Source organism: Ostrinia nubilalis, chromosome 27 (genome assembly GCF_963855985.1).
Source record: "Ostrinia nubilalis chromosome 27, ilOstNubi1.1, whole genome shotgun sequence".
NCBI lineage: Eukaryota > Metazoa > Arthropoda > Insecta > Lepidoptera > Crambidae > Ostrinia > Ostrinia nubilalis.
In genome coordinates, this window is record NC_087114.1 from 2834207 (window position 1) to 2854982 (window position 20776).

A 20776-nucleotide genomic window follows, 5' to 3' on the forward strand; every position below is an offset into this window, starting at 1 on the left:
GTGTAGTGTCTCCAACCTTCAGAGGAGTGGGTACAACACGGGCATTTGACATAATTTTTGTCTTGTCCATGTTCATTTTAAGACCCACTTGTTGAGAGGCTCTACTGAGGTCATCGAGCATTGTGTTTAGGTCCTCCACGGTCTCAGCCATGACTACGATATCGTCCGCGAAACGAAGGTGGGTGATATACTCGCCGTTGATATTTATGCCGAATCCGCTCCAGTCCAGAAGCTTGAAAACATCTTCCAGGGCGGTGGTGAACAGTTTCGGAGATATGACATCTCCCTGTCTCACCCCTCGCTGCAACTGGATAGGTTTTGAGTTCTGATCCTGGAGGCGGACCGACATTGTGGCGTTTTCGTACAAGCCCTTCAGCGCTTCGATGTATCTATAGTCAATTTGGCACCGTTGGAGAGACTGTAGCACTGCCCAGGTCTCGATCGAGTCGAAGGCTTTTTCATAGTCCACAAACGCCAGACAAAGTGGCTGATTATACTCCTCGGTCTTCTGTATAATCTGCCGTAGCGTATGTATGTGGTCTATGGTACTAAAGCCTTTTCGGAAACCGGCTTGTTTGGGAGGCTGGAAGTCGTCGAGCCTGCGTGCGAGACGATTCGTGATGACTCTCGAAAACAGCTTGTAGACATGGCTCAGAAGTGAGATGGGTCTATAATTTTTCAACAAGGTTTTGTCGCCTTTTTTGAAAAAAAGTATCACCACACTTCTGTGCCATGCCGTAGGCGTTTTTCCCTCAAGTATGACGGAATCGAACAGCCTCTGAAGAGCCTTTAGTACCGGCGTTCCGCCTGCTTTCAGAAGTTCAGCCGTGATTCCATCATCACCCGGTGCCTTGTTGTTTTTCAGCTGTTTGAGAGCCATTCTAATCTCGTACAGGCTGACGTCCGGGATATCTTCAATCAATATCATAAAAATTATAAAATTTTAATAATTATTTTTATTCATAATTATTAACATTTTTCAAATAAAATCGTTATTAATAGATTCGCCATTGAAACCAGAAGTCGAAGGAACGCCGCAGCTGTCCTGCTGCCCCGTAGACCATAGACAATTCCATAGTAGGTCATAGAGTTGCAGAGTTCACGCTTACCTCAAAGCAAGAGAGCTTAACCGTTTTGAAACGCGTGTGTTTTGTCTATGACAGTTTGTGAGAGATTTTGACTAACTGATGTGTGAATTTATAGATTTAAGTCCAGTTCTATCGCTTCTGATAAAATGATATAGGTTTTGCGATTAACTCAATCAGCGCCTGAGGTATGGCAGCGGCACGGTAGGGGTTATACAGGGTGGAATTTTGTAATGCCATCTGAAGGGAAAGTACTCTAAATACTGTTGATAGAAAATTGTACTCAAAGAAAACATTCCTTTATTTTTGAAAAGATATAGAACTGCATTCAAAGATTTCCAAAAATTTGCTTGCTACTCCCGGGAATCGAACCCACTAAAATATGTAAAAATTACACCCTGTATTTTTATAGCATCTATCGTTAGGGTTAAATATAAGGATGAAATCTCTCAAACAAACTTGATAAACCATGAAATCTTAAATTATTGTAATTATTGTATGGTATGGTGGTAAATTGTCGAATTTTATTCGAAAATCTTTGAATGCAGTTCTCTTTCTTTTCAAAAATAAAGGAATGTTTTCTTTGAGTAACATTTTCTACCTACAGTATTAAGGGTACTTTCCCTCCAGGTGGCATTACAAAATTCCACCCTGTATAGACATATTATGACGTGACAGAGCATGCACACTTGAAGGAGATCTGAAGTCTCGCTGACGTTTGACGTCACAAAATCACCCTCCCCTACCGCTGCCATACCTCAAGCACTGACTCAGTTAAACCAGAGTAAATACAAATGAGTAGGTCATCTTCATAGAAACGCACCGAGCGCGGTTTGTATGTGAGCGCGCCAAGATGACCTACTTATTTGTATTTACTCTGGTTAAACGCTAGACTGAGTTGCACCAACTTATTTTAACCGTAACAATAACAATTAAACCGGTGCTTTTTGTATGGAGTTTGCCAGATTTTTGACATTTGTCAAAGTTAAAGTAAGATCGTGCAACTCAGTCTAAGTGTAATAAATACAGACAGACTTTTGCATAAATAATTGTGACAATACAAACAAACTTGACCTTCACTGGTTGGTTTTTATTGGCAGATGTAGATCCTGGCTACACAAGAGTTGCAGTGGGAATAGTCCCGATTTTTGTATTTACAATGTGAAAGTGTTTCTTTGCAATGGAGGGAAGTCGAACCTTAATTTCGAACTCCTCCTATTTTCTTCTGATTTTTTTATTTTTTATTTTATTTTATTTATTTCCACACACATTATCACTATCTTAACGGGTACTTAAAACCTAATGCGATAGCATAACTTAATCTAGGTAGATTAATTTCGTTGCGGGTCCAATGACAGTTTAACTTTCCCCCGGGACAAACTTGACCTTCTTTGGTTGGGTTTTTGTGGCGGTCAAGCTGTAGATCCTGGCTACACAGGAGTTGCAGTGGTGGGAACGAGAGGTGGGAATAGTCCCGTAAATGTGATAGTGTTTAGTATTGACTATTATTAAGTGCTGACAATGTGTTTTTGACTGGTTTGACGCTTACACTAATAAGTTTAATACAGTCAGCGTCAAATAGTTCGTGACACCCAAAGTAGCCAAAAAGTTCGCAACACGTCTTTGTTACAATGAGGGCTATCGTTTTAGCGCTCACCAGTTAGCGCCACTGTAGAGTAAGGTCCTGTTACTTGCTAGTAGCGAAGACAGTGGCACCAACTGATGAGTGCTAAAGTGGTAGGAGGACTATCGCATTTGCACTCATCAAGATGGCGCCACTGTAGAGTAAGGTCCTGTTACTTGCTAGTAGCGAAAACAGTGGTACCATCTGATGAGTGCTAAAGTGGTAGGAGGACTATCGCATTTGCACTCATCAAGATGGCGCCACTGTAGAGTAAGGTCCTGTCAATCGCCAGGGGTGCCAACTGTTAAGTATAAAAACGATAGCCCTCATTGGAATAAGGTTGTGCTGTCAACTTTTTGGCCACTTTGGGTGTCACTATCTGAAACTGACTGTACCACAGTACATTGAACTACATATTGTTGTTGCAAAACAGCATCTAATACAACTGCATAAGATTCAACATTGCTTAGCTTGATTGAATTATGCGTACATCTGGCCTCCCCAACCCGTCTGGCCAGCGTGGGGAGTGTAGGACAAATCCTCCATTTGCCTCTGGTACATTAGAGGGTCGTGCTCCTGCAGTGGAGACTGAATGACCTGATGATGGTGATGATATATGACTTCTTTTTATCACGCATGCTAACGGATAGATTTCTTCGGACGAGTGAAAGACAAGGCTGGCGATATGGAACGCCTGTTGAAAGAGAAGGACAAACATGGTTTGTATTTTACATTGGTGTGTCAAAGGGGCTACTCTTTATATTATTATTTGAAGTTTAGGATATATCTGTCCCTTTCACGCTAAGTTAGATGTCAGTATGAATGACAGTGACGGATAGAAAAGAACTCCGTTTATTAAACAGAGTAGCCCTATTGATCGTAGATCACGGCACTTTTATTTAGCTTTTAGACTAGCCTAGTGGTTTTAATCTAAGGGAAGTTCCGGGTTCGATTCCCAGATACTCAGGTTAGTTAATTGCTTAGGCATATTTTAGTCCGCCGACCACTTTTTATTAAGAGGATTCGATCCGTTTACGTAACTATTTCGCTCCTAGAAGTGATTGCGATATTCTGGAGTTCTGGATCAAAAAATAAGAAAAACGATTCAAGACGCTTTGTAGACTTTTATCTAGTAAAATTTTCTAATTTTACCTATGTATAAAATCCGCTTTGCAATGGAGGGAAGTCGAACCTTAACTTCGAACTCCTTTGTTCTTCTGATTAATTTCGTTGCGGGTCCAATGACAGTTTAACTTTCCCCCGGGACAAACTTGATCTTCACTGGTTGGGTTATTGGCGGTCAAGCTGTAGATCCTGGCTACACAGGAGTTGCAGCGGTGGGAACCAGAGGTGGGAATATACCCGAACCAAGGTGAAAACAATTTTAAGACATAGCCGTCATAGGCATTTTTGTTCCAACTTGACTATAGTGTGGATGGGATCTGAGATTATGAGACAGATTCGAAAAAACAAACTTTCAAAGTTGAAATAACCCCTTATAAAGATATCCTTCTTCAAATATGTTTGTTATATCGCTACGTAGAGCGCTTTAATCCTTTGGCCAGCGTAATAAGGTATATTTTCCATGCAGGTATCCTGGCCAAGATGAAGGAAGGCGCTGAGAACATGCAGGTGAAGTTACAAGCGAAGGCTGAACAACTGAAAGGGGCGTCAGAGAAAGGTAAGTGATTTTACAGCGGTTGTCAAACTTTTTCTACGATTGTGATTTTACATCCTAATTTTTTTCTATGGAAGTAGTGTAAGGAGATTATTATGAGAGCCTCTTTAGAAAAAGTTTTATGATTAGGAAGTGATTGATGTGATAAGTGGTTGTCAAACTTTGTTTCGTCGTTGAAGTGACATAAATTTTAAGCTTATTGCATTAAAAAGTTGATTTCTTAAATTAATAATAAAAAGAACGACGATTTATTTTCTTTTCAACAATGTGTGCACGTGAGAGCTTCATAAAAACATTATCAGTAGTGAGTGGAGTTGTCTGTCCACAATATGGAGGAAGGTAAGTGCTTTTACAGCGGTTCCCAAACTCTTCCTTTGTGGGGGAACGAGTATAATATGAAAGCCCCTTAAAAGGGGGATATTAATGATTTATAAATACCTTATGGTTTGGAAAGTACGGTGACATTCATGTTGCAATTTTTATTATTGTTTAGCCTCAACACTCAAAAGACTTTTTGACATCAGGAAATGTATGAAATTACTTCAACGTGATACACTTAACCATAGAAAAAACTAACTTTACGTTTCGATCGGGTTATACAGAACGTTATACGAAATATCTTATGAAATGTTACACGATGTTTTACTTGTTTAATTTTAGTGGTATTAAATATTTGCCCTGTTTTAAACACAATGGTCCAGTTTACACCCTATATACATATACAATATTGTACCAGCATATAACTAATATAGCCCAGTTTTTACCGGAATGTTCTAATTAACGCCCTGTATCATACAGTCTATTACCGTCTTGCTAAACTAGCCACAAACTACAGGGTGTGCCCGTTTACCTTGTTCATTGTTTGACCACTATCACCGATAAGTGACTATAATTGTATAAATTAATTTCGAAGTCAGTCGATTGCAATTTAATGTTGTATCGAAATACGCGGTCTTAGCTAAAATAGATTAGTCCAGTTTTATAATTACCTATGGTTTTATGCACTTATGTACTTTAACCCCCTTATTAATAAAAGTTACACCCTAGTTGAACTCTGGCTTAAATTGTCATTTAGTATGGAAATGTCATTTTAATCCAGAGTTCATCCTAGGTGTAACTTTTTATTAATAAGGGGGTAAGAGATATTTTACAGGTCTTAAATTAGCGGAAAATATTTTTTATGTGCCAAAAAAAATTGCTAAAAATAGCTTTTTTTGCTGCTCTTTTTGGTGCCCCCAAAATGAAACGTGTCAGTTTTTTGCGGGACACTGCAAACGGGACGCTCGTGTGAATGTTTAGTTTTTAAACCCGTATAATACTACTTAACGGGATCCTGCAAAAAACGTGATGGGAACGAACCTTAACAAAAGGCTAAAAAATATTTTTTGTCCGTCAATTACATTATCAAAAAATATATATTGGACACATCTATTTTACAAGTAATTACGAAGTTATGATGCGTTGAAGTTCCGCGTGTCACAAAGTGTAACACTTTAAAGCACGCCTTGACGTCATGGGCATCTTCTTTCAACTTTGGCGCGCTTTAAATTTCTTTTAATTTTCATTAGTTTCACAAAGTGAAAAATACGTGTGGAGTATTTTTTGATAAGTTAACCGACGGACTAATTCAAACTCTTGCTTTTTTACCCAGGAAACATCCCTATTTTGTATTATATTAAAATCGTAAGCACACCTACGATTTATCAATCAACGACCGTACCCAACCGCGGAAGTGGAGCATTAAGATCGAAATAACAAACAACACTTATTATATGTAGCGTAATTAGTTATTATACATTTGCTTGCCCAAGGCGATCAACATTCGTGAATTCTTTTGTGCGATTGATATTTTGAGAGAATACTGCTGGGAAGGATGGCGAGCATGTTCGTTAGCATGCTCGGGAAAAAAATGAGTGTGCGTTATCGGATTTGGAACTTTACATATTTATTTTTAAGTTTTTGCTGTTGCAGTCGACAGAACAAACATTATACTTTCATAGTTCCACCCTAGAAATAATTTTGTATATGTAGCTGCAGAAAAAAAAATGTATTACTGCACTCACCATCTGATTTTTCCTTCATTCCATTTAGGTTTTTACCTTGCGGTGTACGATTTTAGATAGTGTACATTTTTTTGGCACCGTTTTCGACCACTTTTCTACCCCATAGCTGCTGATGCTTTCTTCTTCTAATTGTAAGGGTATGTCTCGAAACTGATTTTCAGCGAGTAATTTATTTGAATCATAATCATAACTTACAACAAAGAGGATACAAATAAATTACTCTTATAATAAATTAACAAAATTAATCTCGTTGCTGGCCGAACTTCTCAGCAGTGTGTCCGATACGCAAGAAAGCCTACGCCCTCACCAAGGCAGGCTAGATTTCAACGGTCCGCGCCTGCCATTTGTAATTAACTCTTATTACCATCTGCTAAAGGTCACTATACCTTGTCACACCGGTCGCAGGGCTGGACCCGTTTTGAAATTTTCTAGATCATTCGTTTTCCTTTGTCTGTGGTTTGTACAGTCTTGTTAAATAACACCCTGTACTTAAATGGTTTCTTAAAACAAAGTAATGCGCAAAAGCTTACAAGTTTCTTTTAATAAAATGTCAAGTTAGGTACTGTGACTTTAATATTTTGGGTCTATATTTTTATATTGGACTAGCTTTCCGCCCGCGTGGAATTTTGTCTGTCACAGAAAAACTTTATCGCGCGCATCCCTGTTTCAAAAACCGGGATAAAAACTATCCTATGTCCTTTCCCGAGACTCAAACTATCTCTATGCCAAATTTCATCAAAATCGGTTCAATGGTTTAGGCGTGAAAGCAAGACAGACAGACAGACAGACACACTGACAGCCCTACAGAGTTACTTTCGCATTTATAATTTTAGTATAGATATAGATTGGTTAGACTTAAAAATCCCAATTGCGGATTTTCATTTCATTGATGAAAGCTTGTCCATAAGAATTCGTGAACACAGATATTGACAGAGAATTTTCTCTATCCCTCTCTATGATTTTGGGTTACACCCCGTCTGGTTCCAGTTGAGTGAAATAGGATCACGCCGATTCACGCCCTCTCTTTCCGTGAATGTCATAATTTACTAATTGACAATTACCCTTACCCGTCTGGGCAGCGTGGGGAGTGCAGGCCAAATCCTCCATTTGCTTCTGGTAAATTATAGAGGGTCGTGCTCCTGCAGTGGAGACTAAATGACCTGATGGTGATTTTAGTTTCATATTTTAATCTGATAGACTTTTTTCTGTATTTTATTTATGTCAACGTCAAATAGTTGTTGACACCCAAAGTGGCCAAAAAGTTGGCAATTTAACACAACCTTATTCCAATTGTAACAAAGACGTGTTGCAAACTTTTTGGCTACTTTGGGACACGAACTATTCGACGCTGACTGTACCAAGCGAGCTACGGAATTTTAAACGCGATAACAGCTTTGTTAAGCTGGTATGTTAGCTCTAAGTGCTTTTAGAGTTCCGCGTGCCAACTTTAAATAGTTATATAAAAGCTCCATTGATACAAAAATAACTGTGTCATATTGATACAAATATAACACATATTTTTGTTGCTATATCGCACTTATTAGACCGCCTTCAGAAGCGCAGAAGCGCAACAGTACCGCGCAAGCGTTTTGTAATGTGAAGGCAGGCATCTGCTGTCATACAGGGTGGAAACGATAAGTGATCTCACTCGGTTATTTCTAACTACAAAATTTCGTTGCGGGTCCAATGACAGTTTAACTTTCCCCCGGGACAAACTTGACATTCATTGGTTGGGTTTTTATGGCGGTCAAGCTGTAGATCCTGGCTACACAGGAGTTGCAGCGGGAACGAGAGGTGGGAATAGTCCCGTTTAACTATACAAAATATCGAAAAACTGATTACTGATTCCGAAAGTGCTTCACGAGCTCTTTCAAACGCCAATAAGGGCAAGCTGTAGGTCCTGGCTACACAAGAGTTGTAGCGGTGGGAATAGCCTCGTAGTAAAAATGGCAGCCAGCCATATCTGTCGATTGTATTGGTCAAATCCTCCATTTGCCTCTGGTAAATTAGAGGGTCGTGCTCCTGCAGTGGAGACTAAATGACCCGATGATGATGACGATAAATCTATGTTTTAGAAATGAATCTTAACAAGTAGGTACGAAGAAAGTTGCTGCGTACATCTTCTTCTTTTTGTGTCGACAACAAACCTACACAGTGTCAGCCCAAAACTCCGCCACAAGAGTGGCGTTGTCAGTAGCACTCATCAAATCCTCCTGAGTGCAGTTGCTGCGTACTTGAATAAATATTTTTGATTTCTGAATAGGGCTTTTTGGCATTCATCAGCGAAATATCTATTTAGTGCTTACCACAGTTAGTGGCCGAGGTATGGGAGCGGCGTGGGAGGGTGTATTTGTGACATCAAACGTCAGCGAGACTTCAGATCTCCTTATGATTTTTAAATTTTTGGAATGCGTAACTGCCTAGCTCGCATAAATATTTATAACTATGTATATCTTAAAGCGGCCGTGTGGTGACGGCAGAGTAGAATACATTTGTCACCAACCCCTACTCTTCCCGCGGGTGTCGTAAGAGGCGACTTAGGGACTACACATCAAACAGAGAACGGGCAGCAGCGCTCTCTGACAAACATCAATCTTTTAAACTGCGATCTCCAACCCGCCTGCCAAGCGTGGGGATTATGGCAAAACCCTCTACTATAGTGGAGGAGGCTCATAGTCCAGCTGTGGACTGTAAAGGGCTGTTGATGATGATGATATCTTAAAGTCTGTAAACTTTTGAAAAAGAGGCTGACAATAGTGACTGAGTTTCTTGCGCTGCTTCTTCTCAGCACTGGCCCATTTATTGTCCTGAAGCAGTGGTAGGGTTAATACTGAGACGTGTAAAAGTGCTTTTTTAAAGCCTATTTGCAGAAATTAATGAGTTTTATGAGTTTTTATGGTCTGTCACGTCATAATGTGTCAATGTCACCCCTCTTGAGCCGCTGCCGTACCTCAGGCACTGAACATGGACCTATAAAAAAGTCGGACGGATTCTCATCAACAAAATACTGTGACATCAGGATACACCAGCTTGCCTGTACGTACAGGCCGGCACGCACACATTCACACCCTGATACACCACTTCGAGTGCAAACTTCACACAGTTGACACATTTAAGCAGCGAAAAAACAACACGAATACGACATGTCTTGTGTGATGAAATTGTGTAAAAACCGTTCTGTTCGAACAAACAAAAATTAAGGAATCACATTTCACAGGCAAAATAATAATCCAATCACTTATTTCCCGATATTAAAATATTGAAATTAATTGAAATCAAACGTCATTCACTCGAAAAAATAATACGTCAAAGACCAGTGTTCTCAGTTATTTACGTGGGAAAATTACCCGAAATAAGGGAAATTAATAATAATTTTAGGACTTTTTAGTTATTTATTACGCATACTATGGAAATAAAATAATTTATCATAATAATTGTGTTTTAATGGGATATATTTTCATAGGCAAATTTGATCCTTCCCAAAAATGTGGAACTGCAAAATCAAAATTTTCCTACATTGATTGCAAGTCAGTGTCAGGTTGTATGTTAAAAAAAATCTTTCAGAGATAATAATAATATATTGATGATGCATAAGATTATGATTATAATGTACACAAGATTCGTAATTTGTAACTGCGTGAATCATTTTTGATCAACATTATGTACATACCCTGACACACTGACTTGCAAACAATGTAAGAAAATTTGAACATTGAAAATTTCGCGCCTACCTCAACGCATTCACCTTTCATCCTTTTAAAATGGCACGGAATAATTCTGTCTACATTTCCAAGTAACATCTGCCGATCTATGTTTTTCTTAAAATAAATGGGTAAAATGTTTTGGCTAACATGGCATCCCTAAATTCACTCACACAATAGACAAACGCCAAAATTTTGCGTCACAGTTTTGTTGTAGCGCGAGTTCCGTCCGCCTTTTTTTATAGGTCCATGGCACTGAATGAGTTAAGTGCTACCCCTATAACCATCTATATCTAGAATCTAGATTCTATACTGACATTTCATTAGCGAGAAAATGTGACTAAAATCAGATTAAATCGTGCCGGATATCAAAATTACTGTTTATTATAACAAGTTGTTATTAGATATAAATTACTAGTTAATCTTGGGTTAATTTAGCTGAATTACTATGTTTACCGGCTTGTTTAACGATTTAGTATAAGTATTAGTTATTATGAATAAAATCCAATTTATATGGATCTGATATCAATGCATTTGACTATACTTTAGTACCGGTTTTCTTTAATAAATCCTAATCCAATTTCGTCTGTCAACTGTCGAATTACAATTTGTTTTTGGTCAAAATATCTACGGTTTTCAAAGTTTATACAAGAAAGTGTAAACGAATCGAAAATTGTGGATATTTGATCGAAAAATGATTGAAATTTTACAGTTGATTTGGATTAATAGAAAACCGGCCTAGGTCTATAAAATCTATTATTTCTCTACAGAACCAATATCTGAATTCTCAAAATAGTATTGATCGCTTGGTATAGGGATACCTACTAAATGAATGATCGCTTCTCGGCCTTTTGGCTAAGATCAAAGTGTAGTGTGTACTTAATGAATGTATGTACAATTTGTACGAAAATGTTGTTATTTTTTTTAATGGAAACCTTGAACTTTATTCTCTTGGGGTGTGTAGTAATTAAACAGCAGTAGAATCAATCCGTTTTGTTAGCCCTCGCCTTGTAGAGTGGACCTGTATATTTAGATTTCATAGTTTTTTAGGTAGGATAAGGATTAGGACATTATAAAGAGTATATTTTACTAATAAAATCACGTAATTTGTATAACTTGTTTTTATTTACACTTTGGCAGTGATGGCATGACATTTGTAGATATTTACAAAGAGAGTTACATATTGAGACCTTTGTGTTTATTTTTTATTGAGCAAGCTTCCTTCCGTTTGACGTTGAGGTTGGTAATACTACGCGTTATGTTGGCAACACTGCTCATTGAATTCAATTATCAATGTTGCCACCACACGCACTCTTCACATCGCCAGCTAGTGTGCCACTAACCGACAAGGTATTGCCATTATTAATAACTCGTTAAAAATATCGATATATCAAAATAACGTAACGTTATTTTCAAAATACCGGTATTAACGGTATGTTAATTAACGGTTATTAATAACGGCGGTCGTTGTCCGTTTACCAAGCGCGGTAGCCAAGGCCGTGGACGCCGAGACCAAGACCGTAGGGGGCGGCGGCGACGTAGGGAGCGGCGGCGACGTAGGGGGCGGCGGCGTAGGGGGCGATACCAGCAACTCCTGGAGGCAAAAGAGGCAAAAGTTTTACTTACTGCGGTTTTTTTTTATGATTCTATCGCGTGGGTTGTAAGGAGAGAGGTTTATGGTCTTCAGTAAGCGTCTGTGACACTGCATAATAGGAACTAAACAGAGAGAGAGAAAGATGCTTTTGGGTTCTATTTAAAGCATGCCAAAAGATATCGTTAGAGAGAACTCTTTCAACAAGACAACAAGAGTTTCTCTGATAGTGGAAACTCACGATTGATACGACTACCGATTACCAATCAAGGAAATGCAAAATATGCTTTTAAAATTACAGACTGAAACGTTTCAAGTGAATGCAGCAGATCCATTAAGTCAAGCTGGATACTTTTAGCCATTGAGCAAGTTTCATATAGAGTACTAAAAGGGCTGTTAAATTCGGGTCACCCATCCAAGGTAGCTTGATCAGCACTTACCGAGGTGGGCGGCACGGGCAGCGTGGGCAGCACCATCGATGGCGGCGGCTTGGGATTGGGCGGCGGCGACAACGTTCTGGGAGTGAGCCACTCCGTTCCAGTAAGCGTTCTCGTTGATGTCACGGCTGGCCTCGGCAACCTGGGGAAGAAAGGCGTTGATGAATACCATGTTGGCAAATCCTTAGTACCGACTGCAATGATTAAAGGACATTAGCAAAAGTGGTAGTGAGAGTTTGCACTAGGTGGAAGTTGAATCATTAACTGCGAACTCCTATGTTTTTCTGATTAATTTCGATGCTGGTCAAATGACAGTTTAACTTTCCACAAGATCGATCAATCCTGGCTACACAGTAGCTCCAGAAAGAGATGGTGGGAATATCCGTTTTTGGCAGGATTCCCTTTAGGATCAGGGAACCTACATTACTGGATCTCGCAATACTGGATTGCAGTGAGAAAAGGCCCTCAATCCTCAGTGACTGCATTGCCGTGCGAAGGGGCCTTGTTGGGCCGTGTTGATCTGGGCTGAACTGAGCCTGGATTTCAGTAGCCATAGGACTGTAGAAGTAGCTCTAACCTGTCTCACTACCTCAGTGTTGAACTGAGCTGGACTGGGCCTGGCTTACAGTAGCCATAAGCTTGAGGAACTGACCTGTCTCACTGCCTCAGTGTTGTACTGCACAGCAGCCTCGGCGGCGCGCGCTTGTCCTTCCACAGCGGCGCGCGCGTGGTCCTGCGCAGCGACGCTCGCGTCGATGGCCGCGGCCTGGGCATCGCCGTGGTTGATGCCGGACAGAAGCGCGATCAAGCCAAGGGTGGAGGAGACCAAGGAGAAGTACAGGGATGGAAAAGGGAAAGAGGACCACTCTTGTCCCGTCTTAGTGCCTTAGACTGAGCCTGGTCTGGAAACCAATTGAAGAAGTGACAATGGAAGATGCTATGGGTGCAAAAGAAGTTCTGTTTCACTGCCTTAAGTCTCTTTCCCACGTAGACAACCTTGTTTTTGCAGGATCTCGTTTAGGATCAAGGATCTGGGATCCTGCATTACTGGATTCCGAAAAACTGGATTGACTTGGGAAAGAGCCCTTACCTGTCTCATTGTTGAACTGGATTGGAATGGGTCCAGAAGCAGTTCTCTTTAGTCTAATGGGTGAGGAAGAAGAGGAACTGACCTGTCTCACTGCCTCTGTGTTGAACTAGGCTGGATTGAGCATGGCTTTCGGTAGCCATAAGGCGCCGAACTGGGCTTTGCCTTTCGGTGGCCATGACCTCGAAGAAGAGGAACTGACCTGTCTCACTGCCTGAATGTTGATCTGGATTGGAATGAGCCTTCACCAAACGCGCGTGGAAGTAGAAATTCCTATAAGGATCCAGAAGAAGTCCTCTCTAGGAATTACCCGTGGAAGTAGACCGTACCTGTCTCACTGCCTCAGTGTTGTACTGCACGGCAGCCTCAGCAGCGCGCGCTTGTCCTTCCACAGCGGCGCGCGCGTGGTCCTGAGCGGCGACACTCGCGTCGATGGCTGCGGCCTGCGCATCGCCGTGGTTGATGCCGGACAGAGGCGCGATCAAGCCAAGGGTGGAGGAGACCAAGGAAAAGTACAGGGATGGAAAAGGGAAAGAGGACCACTCTTGTCCCGTCTTAGTGCCTTAGACTGAGCCTGGTCTGTAGACCAAGTGAATATGCTATGGGTGCAAAAGAAGTTCTGTTTCACTGCCTTAAGTCTCTTGCCCACGTAGACAACCCGTTTTTTGTTTTTGCAGGATCTCGTTTAGGATCAAGGATCTGGGATCCTGCATTACTGGATTCCGAAAAACTGGATTGACTTGGGAAAGAGCCCTTACCTGTCTCATTGTTGAACTGGATTGGACTGGGTTCAGAAGCAGTTCTCTTTAGTCTAATGGGTGAGGAAGAAGAGGAACTGACCTGTCTCACTGCCTCAGTGTTGAACTAGGCTGGATTGAGCATGGCTTTCGGTAGCCATAAGGCGCCGAACTGGGCTTTGCCTTTCGGTGGTCATGAGCTCGAAGAAGAGGAACTGACCTGTCTCACTGCCTCAGTGTTGTACTGCACGGCAGCCTCGGCGGCGCGCGCTTGTCCTTCCACAGCGGCGCGCGCGTGGTCCTGAGCGGCGACACTCGCGTCAATGGCCGCGGCCTGGGCATCGCCGTGGTTGATGCCGTAGACCAAGGGCGCGATGACGCTCGCGGAGGCGTAGCCGAGGATGGCGGCGAAAGCGATCTGTGGGAAAAAAGAGGATTTAGTTGATTGAGGAGTTCAGGTAGACCGACAAAAGCTATTAGGCAGGCATCCCACGCGGTGGACTGACGATCTGGTGAAGGTTAGGGGACCGGTCGTTGTGGATATCCTTGGGGGATGCTTTTGTCCAACGGCATTAGGTTGAATCAAGAGTTGGTTGATAATCCTAGGAAGTGTCGAAAGCGATACTCTTGCCCGTTTTCACCATCAACCCCTAATTTTTAAGTGACCCCTATGAAACAAAATTCCTGTTATGTGTTACCATAGGGGTCACTTAAAAATTAAGGATTGATGGTGAAAACGGGCATTAGACAAAGACTGTATTTGGTTGAGGAGTTCAGGTAGACAAGAAAAGTGTCTGTAAATAAATGACTTATCAGGACTTGCTGACTTTCACCTTTGGCCTGATCAACACTTTCCATCAGGCGTTTCATCAGGTTGTGCTAAAAAGCAGTGCTTAGCAGTTCGACGTACTGATGATAGATGACGTTGTGTGTAATTTAAAACGCGATGGGTTTTGTCGTCGAAATATTTTGACCTTCTTTTGTTATTATTTATGATATTTGTCTAGCTATCCTGTCATTAAACGTTGTCGAAATAAGAATAGCATTGTTACGTCAATAGAATGGTTATTTATTGGTCACAAATCTTCATCAAGAATATGCTTGACACATAATAATAATTAAAGACCGTTTAAAAAGGCTAATGAATAGAAAGTCGTAAACGTTTGCATTAATTTAATTGCACGTAGTACTCGTAAATAATGTGTACTACAAGTAAGTAAATGATTGTGCAAGTATGTGAATGCAAATCAACTGAAGTAAACGTTTTTTATAGTTTATGGTAATTAGATAATTGGATCTACCTAATTACCGTATAATTATTTGCATACATTTGAATGTAATTAGGTTTGATTTGTTTAATAAAGTTAAATCCAATGTATAGAACACATATTATTGATTGAATATTTTTGTTGTATATTACGGGAATCAAACCTGCAACCTCTGACACAGTAGATGAGAACTCAACTACTACGAAATTGGTAATCTATACTATACCAATATTTTAAAGCTGAAGAGTTTGTTTCTTTGCTTGAACGCGCTAATCTCAGGAACTACTAAATTCTTTCAGTGATAGCTCATTTATCAAGGAAGGCTTTAGCCTATATTACATCACCCTACAGCTAAAAAATGTTGCAAAAACGGAAGTATTATTCAAACTTTTTTCACGCGTACGAAGTCGCGGGCTCAGCTAGTCTAAAATAAAGTTACTTCAGTGTGGTTGTACAATACAGGCCCTAGTATTAGATATTGCCTAATGCTTGCGACGAAATATCATGGACGGATAAGCTGGATAATACGGCCTGTAAAAAATACAATTGCCCTCAGTGTAGTTAGTTTGGTATTTGATGTAATGTCTACAAAATTGTTTTTAATTTGGGGCTATTATCAAATATTTGTCCATTTTTAGCTACAACACTTATTTAACTTTTATTACCTAACTACAACAATTTGTGCTGATTTAAAAAACTGCTGCTGAGTCAATAGTGTATCTAATATTGTTACTTCTTTAAAATTTTTGTAGGCGTAGCAGATTTTGGTGGGCGAGCTTGCAGCTCTTCTCAGCATTTGCCAAATGCTTGTCTCGAAGCGCTAGTAGTAGACTAAGAGCTTTTATAAAATGACGTAGGTCTGGCGTTTACCAGCTCATAGTCTATAGGTTAAGGGTTAAAAAATTACTTATCAGTAATCTATCTTAACTGTTTGGGTTTTTATTGGCGGTCAAGCTGTAGATCCTGGCTACACAGGAGTTGCAGCGGTGGCAATGAGAGGCGGGAACAGTCTAATCTACAATGTATAATTTTGGCATAACTTGAGACTATACAATTGATATTTAAAAAATATTTTGAAAAGTAGACAAGCCTCGAATCTAACAATATATTATTAAATAACGTTATCTCTGTTATTATCGTTAAACAAAATGTGTAACACTAGAGTCAGTTCCTTCATTAATAGATTTGCATTCCACAAGGCAAATGTATGTATGAAATATACATTGTTGCGTTGCTTCCTTACACTGTTCGGTAGACCATATAATGTAGGTGTTTTAGCCGTCTGCAGTGTTCTATTACTAATTACAAATTTTAATTTGACGTGTTTGCATAATGCATAGTCGGTGCAGTTTTTGGGTTCTGTAGGATTTTTAAATAACTGACTAGATCAGAGATTCCACTGGCAATAAGTGATTGTTGTTTAGTTGACAGATTGACCAAAAAACCCCATTGAGAAAAAAAGTTATGGTGTATCTAAAAGCACTCATTGGTAAACTGAACACCCTATTGAGCAAAAAAAAAGAAAGAAAGAAAAGTATTTTAACAATTTCTTCCCAAAAATATTGTTTGTTTTACGTGCACTAGTGCCAACTAATTCTCTACAATAATTGTATTCTTTCATAAAATCTTTCATGTCTGAATAGTAAAAAGGTCATCTGATTTTTTACAATAACTAGGTATTTACGAAAATATTTTATCAGTCGTAAGTATTTAATCCCGAAACCCTAATATTCCAAAAAACGCTAGCATCGATTATATCGCTTTTTTTGATCGCTTCAATTTTTTTCGATAGCGTTACGACAGCTACTAATTTATTAACATTTATTAACGTTACCACGGTCTATTTGAAATTTAAAACAGTAGTAGAAAAAAATAATTGGAAGTAATATTTTGGGACTCTCCAACCCGTCTGGCTAGCGTGAGGAGTGTAGGAAAAATCCTCCATTTGCCTCTGGTAAATCAGAGTGGGTCGTGCTCCTGTAGTGGAGACCAAATTAACTGATGATGATGATGAAAAATTTAATTTTTTGTAAATAGTTTTAGCATAGGCATTTGATAATGAAATCAAAGTTATTTGTTATATTAAACCGGAACGGAAGTAGTGTTTGTCATCATAAGATTACAATCATGACTTGACAACTTGTATTCGATTCAATATTTAATATGTCAGTGACAAAAAACGTATCAGGTTCATTTTTTATTGTAAATCAATTAGAATAGGCGTCTACCTTTTGAAGGTTGCATTGCAAAAAGTTTAAAGTATTGTAAAAAAATGTTTTCACATGTTGACAATTTGAATGAAGGCTGTAGACCATGACCGTGGAACGATGGAATATAATATATTGTACTGTACTAATAGACAACACAAAATTATAATATATATTTCACAACCTACTTTTACTTATGGGGGTCCTTCAGGGCTCAATATTGGAACCTTTGTTATTCATATTGTATTTCGTCACACTTCACACAGACTTCAAACCATTAAAACTATTTTAGAGCGAACATCGTTAAGTTTACAAAATACCTATTTGTCACTTTTCTTTACATTTCTTATACGGTTGCTTGGCTAGCTAATTAGTTAGAATAAATTACTCGTATTGTTCTTTAGACGTGACTAAATGCCTGTCTGCCAATTCAATATTAGCCTTGGTAATAATAGAGGCAAACGAACGTAGTACCCCATATATTTACAATAATTTTCTTGAAAAACTTCGTAGCTATCATCAGAAATTAAGGATTCTAATGGTGAAAGAATTTTTCAAATCGGTCCAGCAGTTTTGGATTTAATACAAACAAACAATCAAATCTTTCCTCTTTATAAATATTAGTGTAGAAGACATGCAGCCTTGACCCAGTGTTAATATTCAAAACGCATCGCGAAACCTGACCGTATATGGCAGACCTTCGAACTTCAGACCTAATATAGAGCACAATGGGTCTTATTGCATTGTTATAAAGTTGACATTATGTCTCAAATCTATTTTTGGAACGGTCATTTTAGTAGCTCTTAAAAAATGGTTGAAATTTTTGATTGAGAAATCCGGTTGTGAGCTTTATTTTATTCGTGATAAGAACGAATTTCTGTTGTAGAAATGATTTGTTTATGTTTTTATCTGGTTATGTAACGCGTACGCACGTTGCAGTGATAGTTTTTTTTCCGGCAAAGGAATAAATTGTGTACATCTTTAGGGTTCTTTTTAAATGCGTTACAGCTTCGGGGTTTTGTTTTTAAGCCACGACCAATTTTGAATTTAGAATAGTTTTTACGTTATAAGTTTTTTTATGACATGTGCAAATTTATTTTTTATTTTATTTTTATTTTACAAGGAAAACAATACAGTGTTGAAACTATGTAGACTAACATTTTAGAAAACTTATAACCATTAACAACAAAGGCAAATACAATGTTGATTATCATTATTTAATCTACGAAGTTTTATTCAAATACAAACAGTTTATTCAGTACGTAGGCCCTTTCCAGGGCACTTATACACGTCCCAAATATAGCTTGCCCTACCACCACTTCGGGACAACATATGGGTTGGTGCTGAGAAGAAGTGGCGGAAGAAACGCAGTCACCTTTGTCATTTATATTTCTTCACAGGCCCTTCAATTAAATGTGTCATGACTGTTATTGTTGTGCGAACAATGTTATTTAACATCAATGCATAAATGTATGAAGGTATTCGCACCTACAAACATGATGCCACGCCTTCTGTGCCTTGTTTGACATGTGATTGATCGGTTGACAGATTGGCATTGATTTTAAGTACTGCTTTGATCTAATCGATTTTGAAGTCTAACACAAAGAGTTATAGTTGGAATTGGAACAGTGTCAAATATTTGGATGCTTTATTCTTGTCGTGGGATATTAAGACTTAAATAAATAAAAATACAATGAATAGAACCTGCACAGCTAGGTGTCATTTTGCAATATAGATATTTGGTAACAAATTGTGCTCGTGACTGTACATCTAACAAGATTTAAGACCTAAATTGGATCATTATTAAATATCAAACGACGAATGACTGCTTTTTCAATCGTTTATAACTTTTAACTAAACAATCAGTTTGGCACATTATTAGTTATATTAAAATGACAAGTTCATTCTTCAGTTAAAAGATATCTGACGATTGAAAAATCAGCATACATAAAGTTTATGTTACTAACTTAAAGTGACATTATTTTCCATATATGAAAATTAAGCGAAATACAGTTTATTGTAAAATGTGAAGCGGTGACAACAAAATGCAATGATTATTTTGACTTTTAAGGTAATTATGGACAAGTCTCCCTTGGTTAGTTTATTTAACTCGTTGACTTTTACTGGGTGTTGACATTCTTGTTTATTATATCAAGACACTTGAACCAATAATTAAAAACAGTCTTGAACCTTTTTTTAATATCCAAAACGGTTTAATAACACTGTAAAAACTCTTTAATCACGTCTCTAATTTATATTAATTCTAAATTCAACTTTGACAGTTAAAAGCGCGGGACGCTTATCTTTGGCGCGCAAATTTTGACAGCTCGAAAACTTTGTTGAGTAAAATAACAAAAAAAGGTTTTAATAACACTGTGAGGAACTCTTTGATCACGCTTCTAATTTCATTTGAAATTGAACTTTGACAGTGAAAAGCGCGGTGCGCTATTTCGGCGCGCAAATTTTGACAGCTCAAAAACCGCTGGAGATTTTTTCTTTTTCTCACTTGCGTTTTGTTGTCACAAAATACAAAAAAGGTTTCGTACCAGAAATCTCATCGTGCACTTCGTTTGACTGCTCGATAGCTACTGAATGCTGTTGTTGGTTGCGTTACCTCTTTTATACTGGAAGGATTGGATAGACCATAGAGGTGTGATCGCGTAGAGGCTCTCCTTGCGAGTCTTCCGCGTCGCCAAGGAAAGTGAGGGGTGGCTTTTTAGACCTCTTTTTTAACTAGATTAAGATTGAATATTTGTGGTATTTTAAGATGGATTTTGACTGCGGATAGGTAAATTGATGGTTTTTTGGGAGTGTAGACAAATGGAATTGCCTATGTTGAATTGGAGAGGGTCGTGCTCTTGCAGTGGAGAATAAATGACCTGATGATTTTATTCATACGTTAAACAACATAACTGTACGTGCGAAGATATAGCAAATAGTATTTACGAATATAGGTACTGGGTTATAAAAAGTAACAAAATTTTATTCGATCGATTCGATATACCTGCCCACTTTTGCTGTTTCGAAAACGTAACGATAACGAATCGATCAGGGTCTTAAATCTAAATCATTTGTCACGTTTAGGGTATGCAAAACCGAAAGTTTATCAAAAACCGATTTTTTTTTCGGTTTCCAAGAAAAAAAAACCGGTTTTCGGTTTTTAATCGGTTATTATCGTTCTATTTTTTTTTCAATCAACTAGTAGTTACATACAGCGATTTGTTACGTCCTGTCCGTTTTGTGTTAGATTACATTATTTAAGAGAGGGTTATAACAGTTTTGATAAATTTAGCTTATT

At 38.8% G+C, this 20776-nt stretch overlaps 2 protein-coding genes and 1 pseudogene across 2 annotated transcripts in view; 2 read left to right on the forward strand and 1 right to left on the reverse strand.

Annotated features, from left to right (window-relative positions):
- Window positions 1-20776, forward strand: part of LOC135084788 (WD repeat-containing protein 7-like) — a 149378-nt gene that overhangs the window by 27761 nt on the left and 100841 nt on the right. Inside the window, exons 20-21 of the mRNA XM_063979525.1 lie at window positions 3360-3428; window positions 4301-4390. Coding sequence (XP_063835595.1) covers window positions 3360-3428; window positions 4301-4390 — 159 coding nt within the window. The remainder of the gene's footprint in view (window positions 1-3359; window positions 3429-4300; window positions 4391-20776) is intronic.
- Window positions 10987-11156, forward strand: LOC135085090 (U2 spliceosomal RNA; annotated as a pseudogene).
- Window positions 11258-20135, reverse strand: LOC135084976 (cuticle protein 1-like). The gene is made up of 4 exons (XM_063979737.1): window positions 20025-20135; window positions 14224-14421; window positions 12183-12321; window positions 11258-11745 (listed from the first exon to the last, which is right to left on the reverse strand). Exons 1-4 carry the CDS (start codon window positions 20034-20036, stop codon window positions 11627-11629), a joined length of 468 nt encoding a protein of 155 aa, XP_063835807.1. The 5' UTR covers window positions 20037-20135; the 3' UTR covers window positions 11258-11626.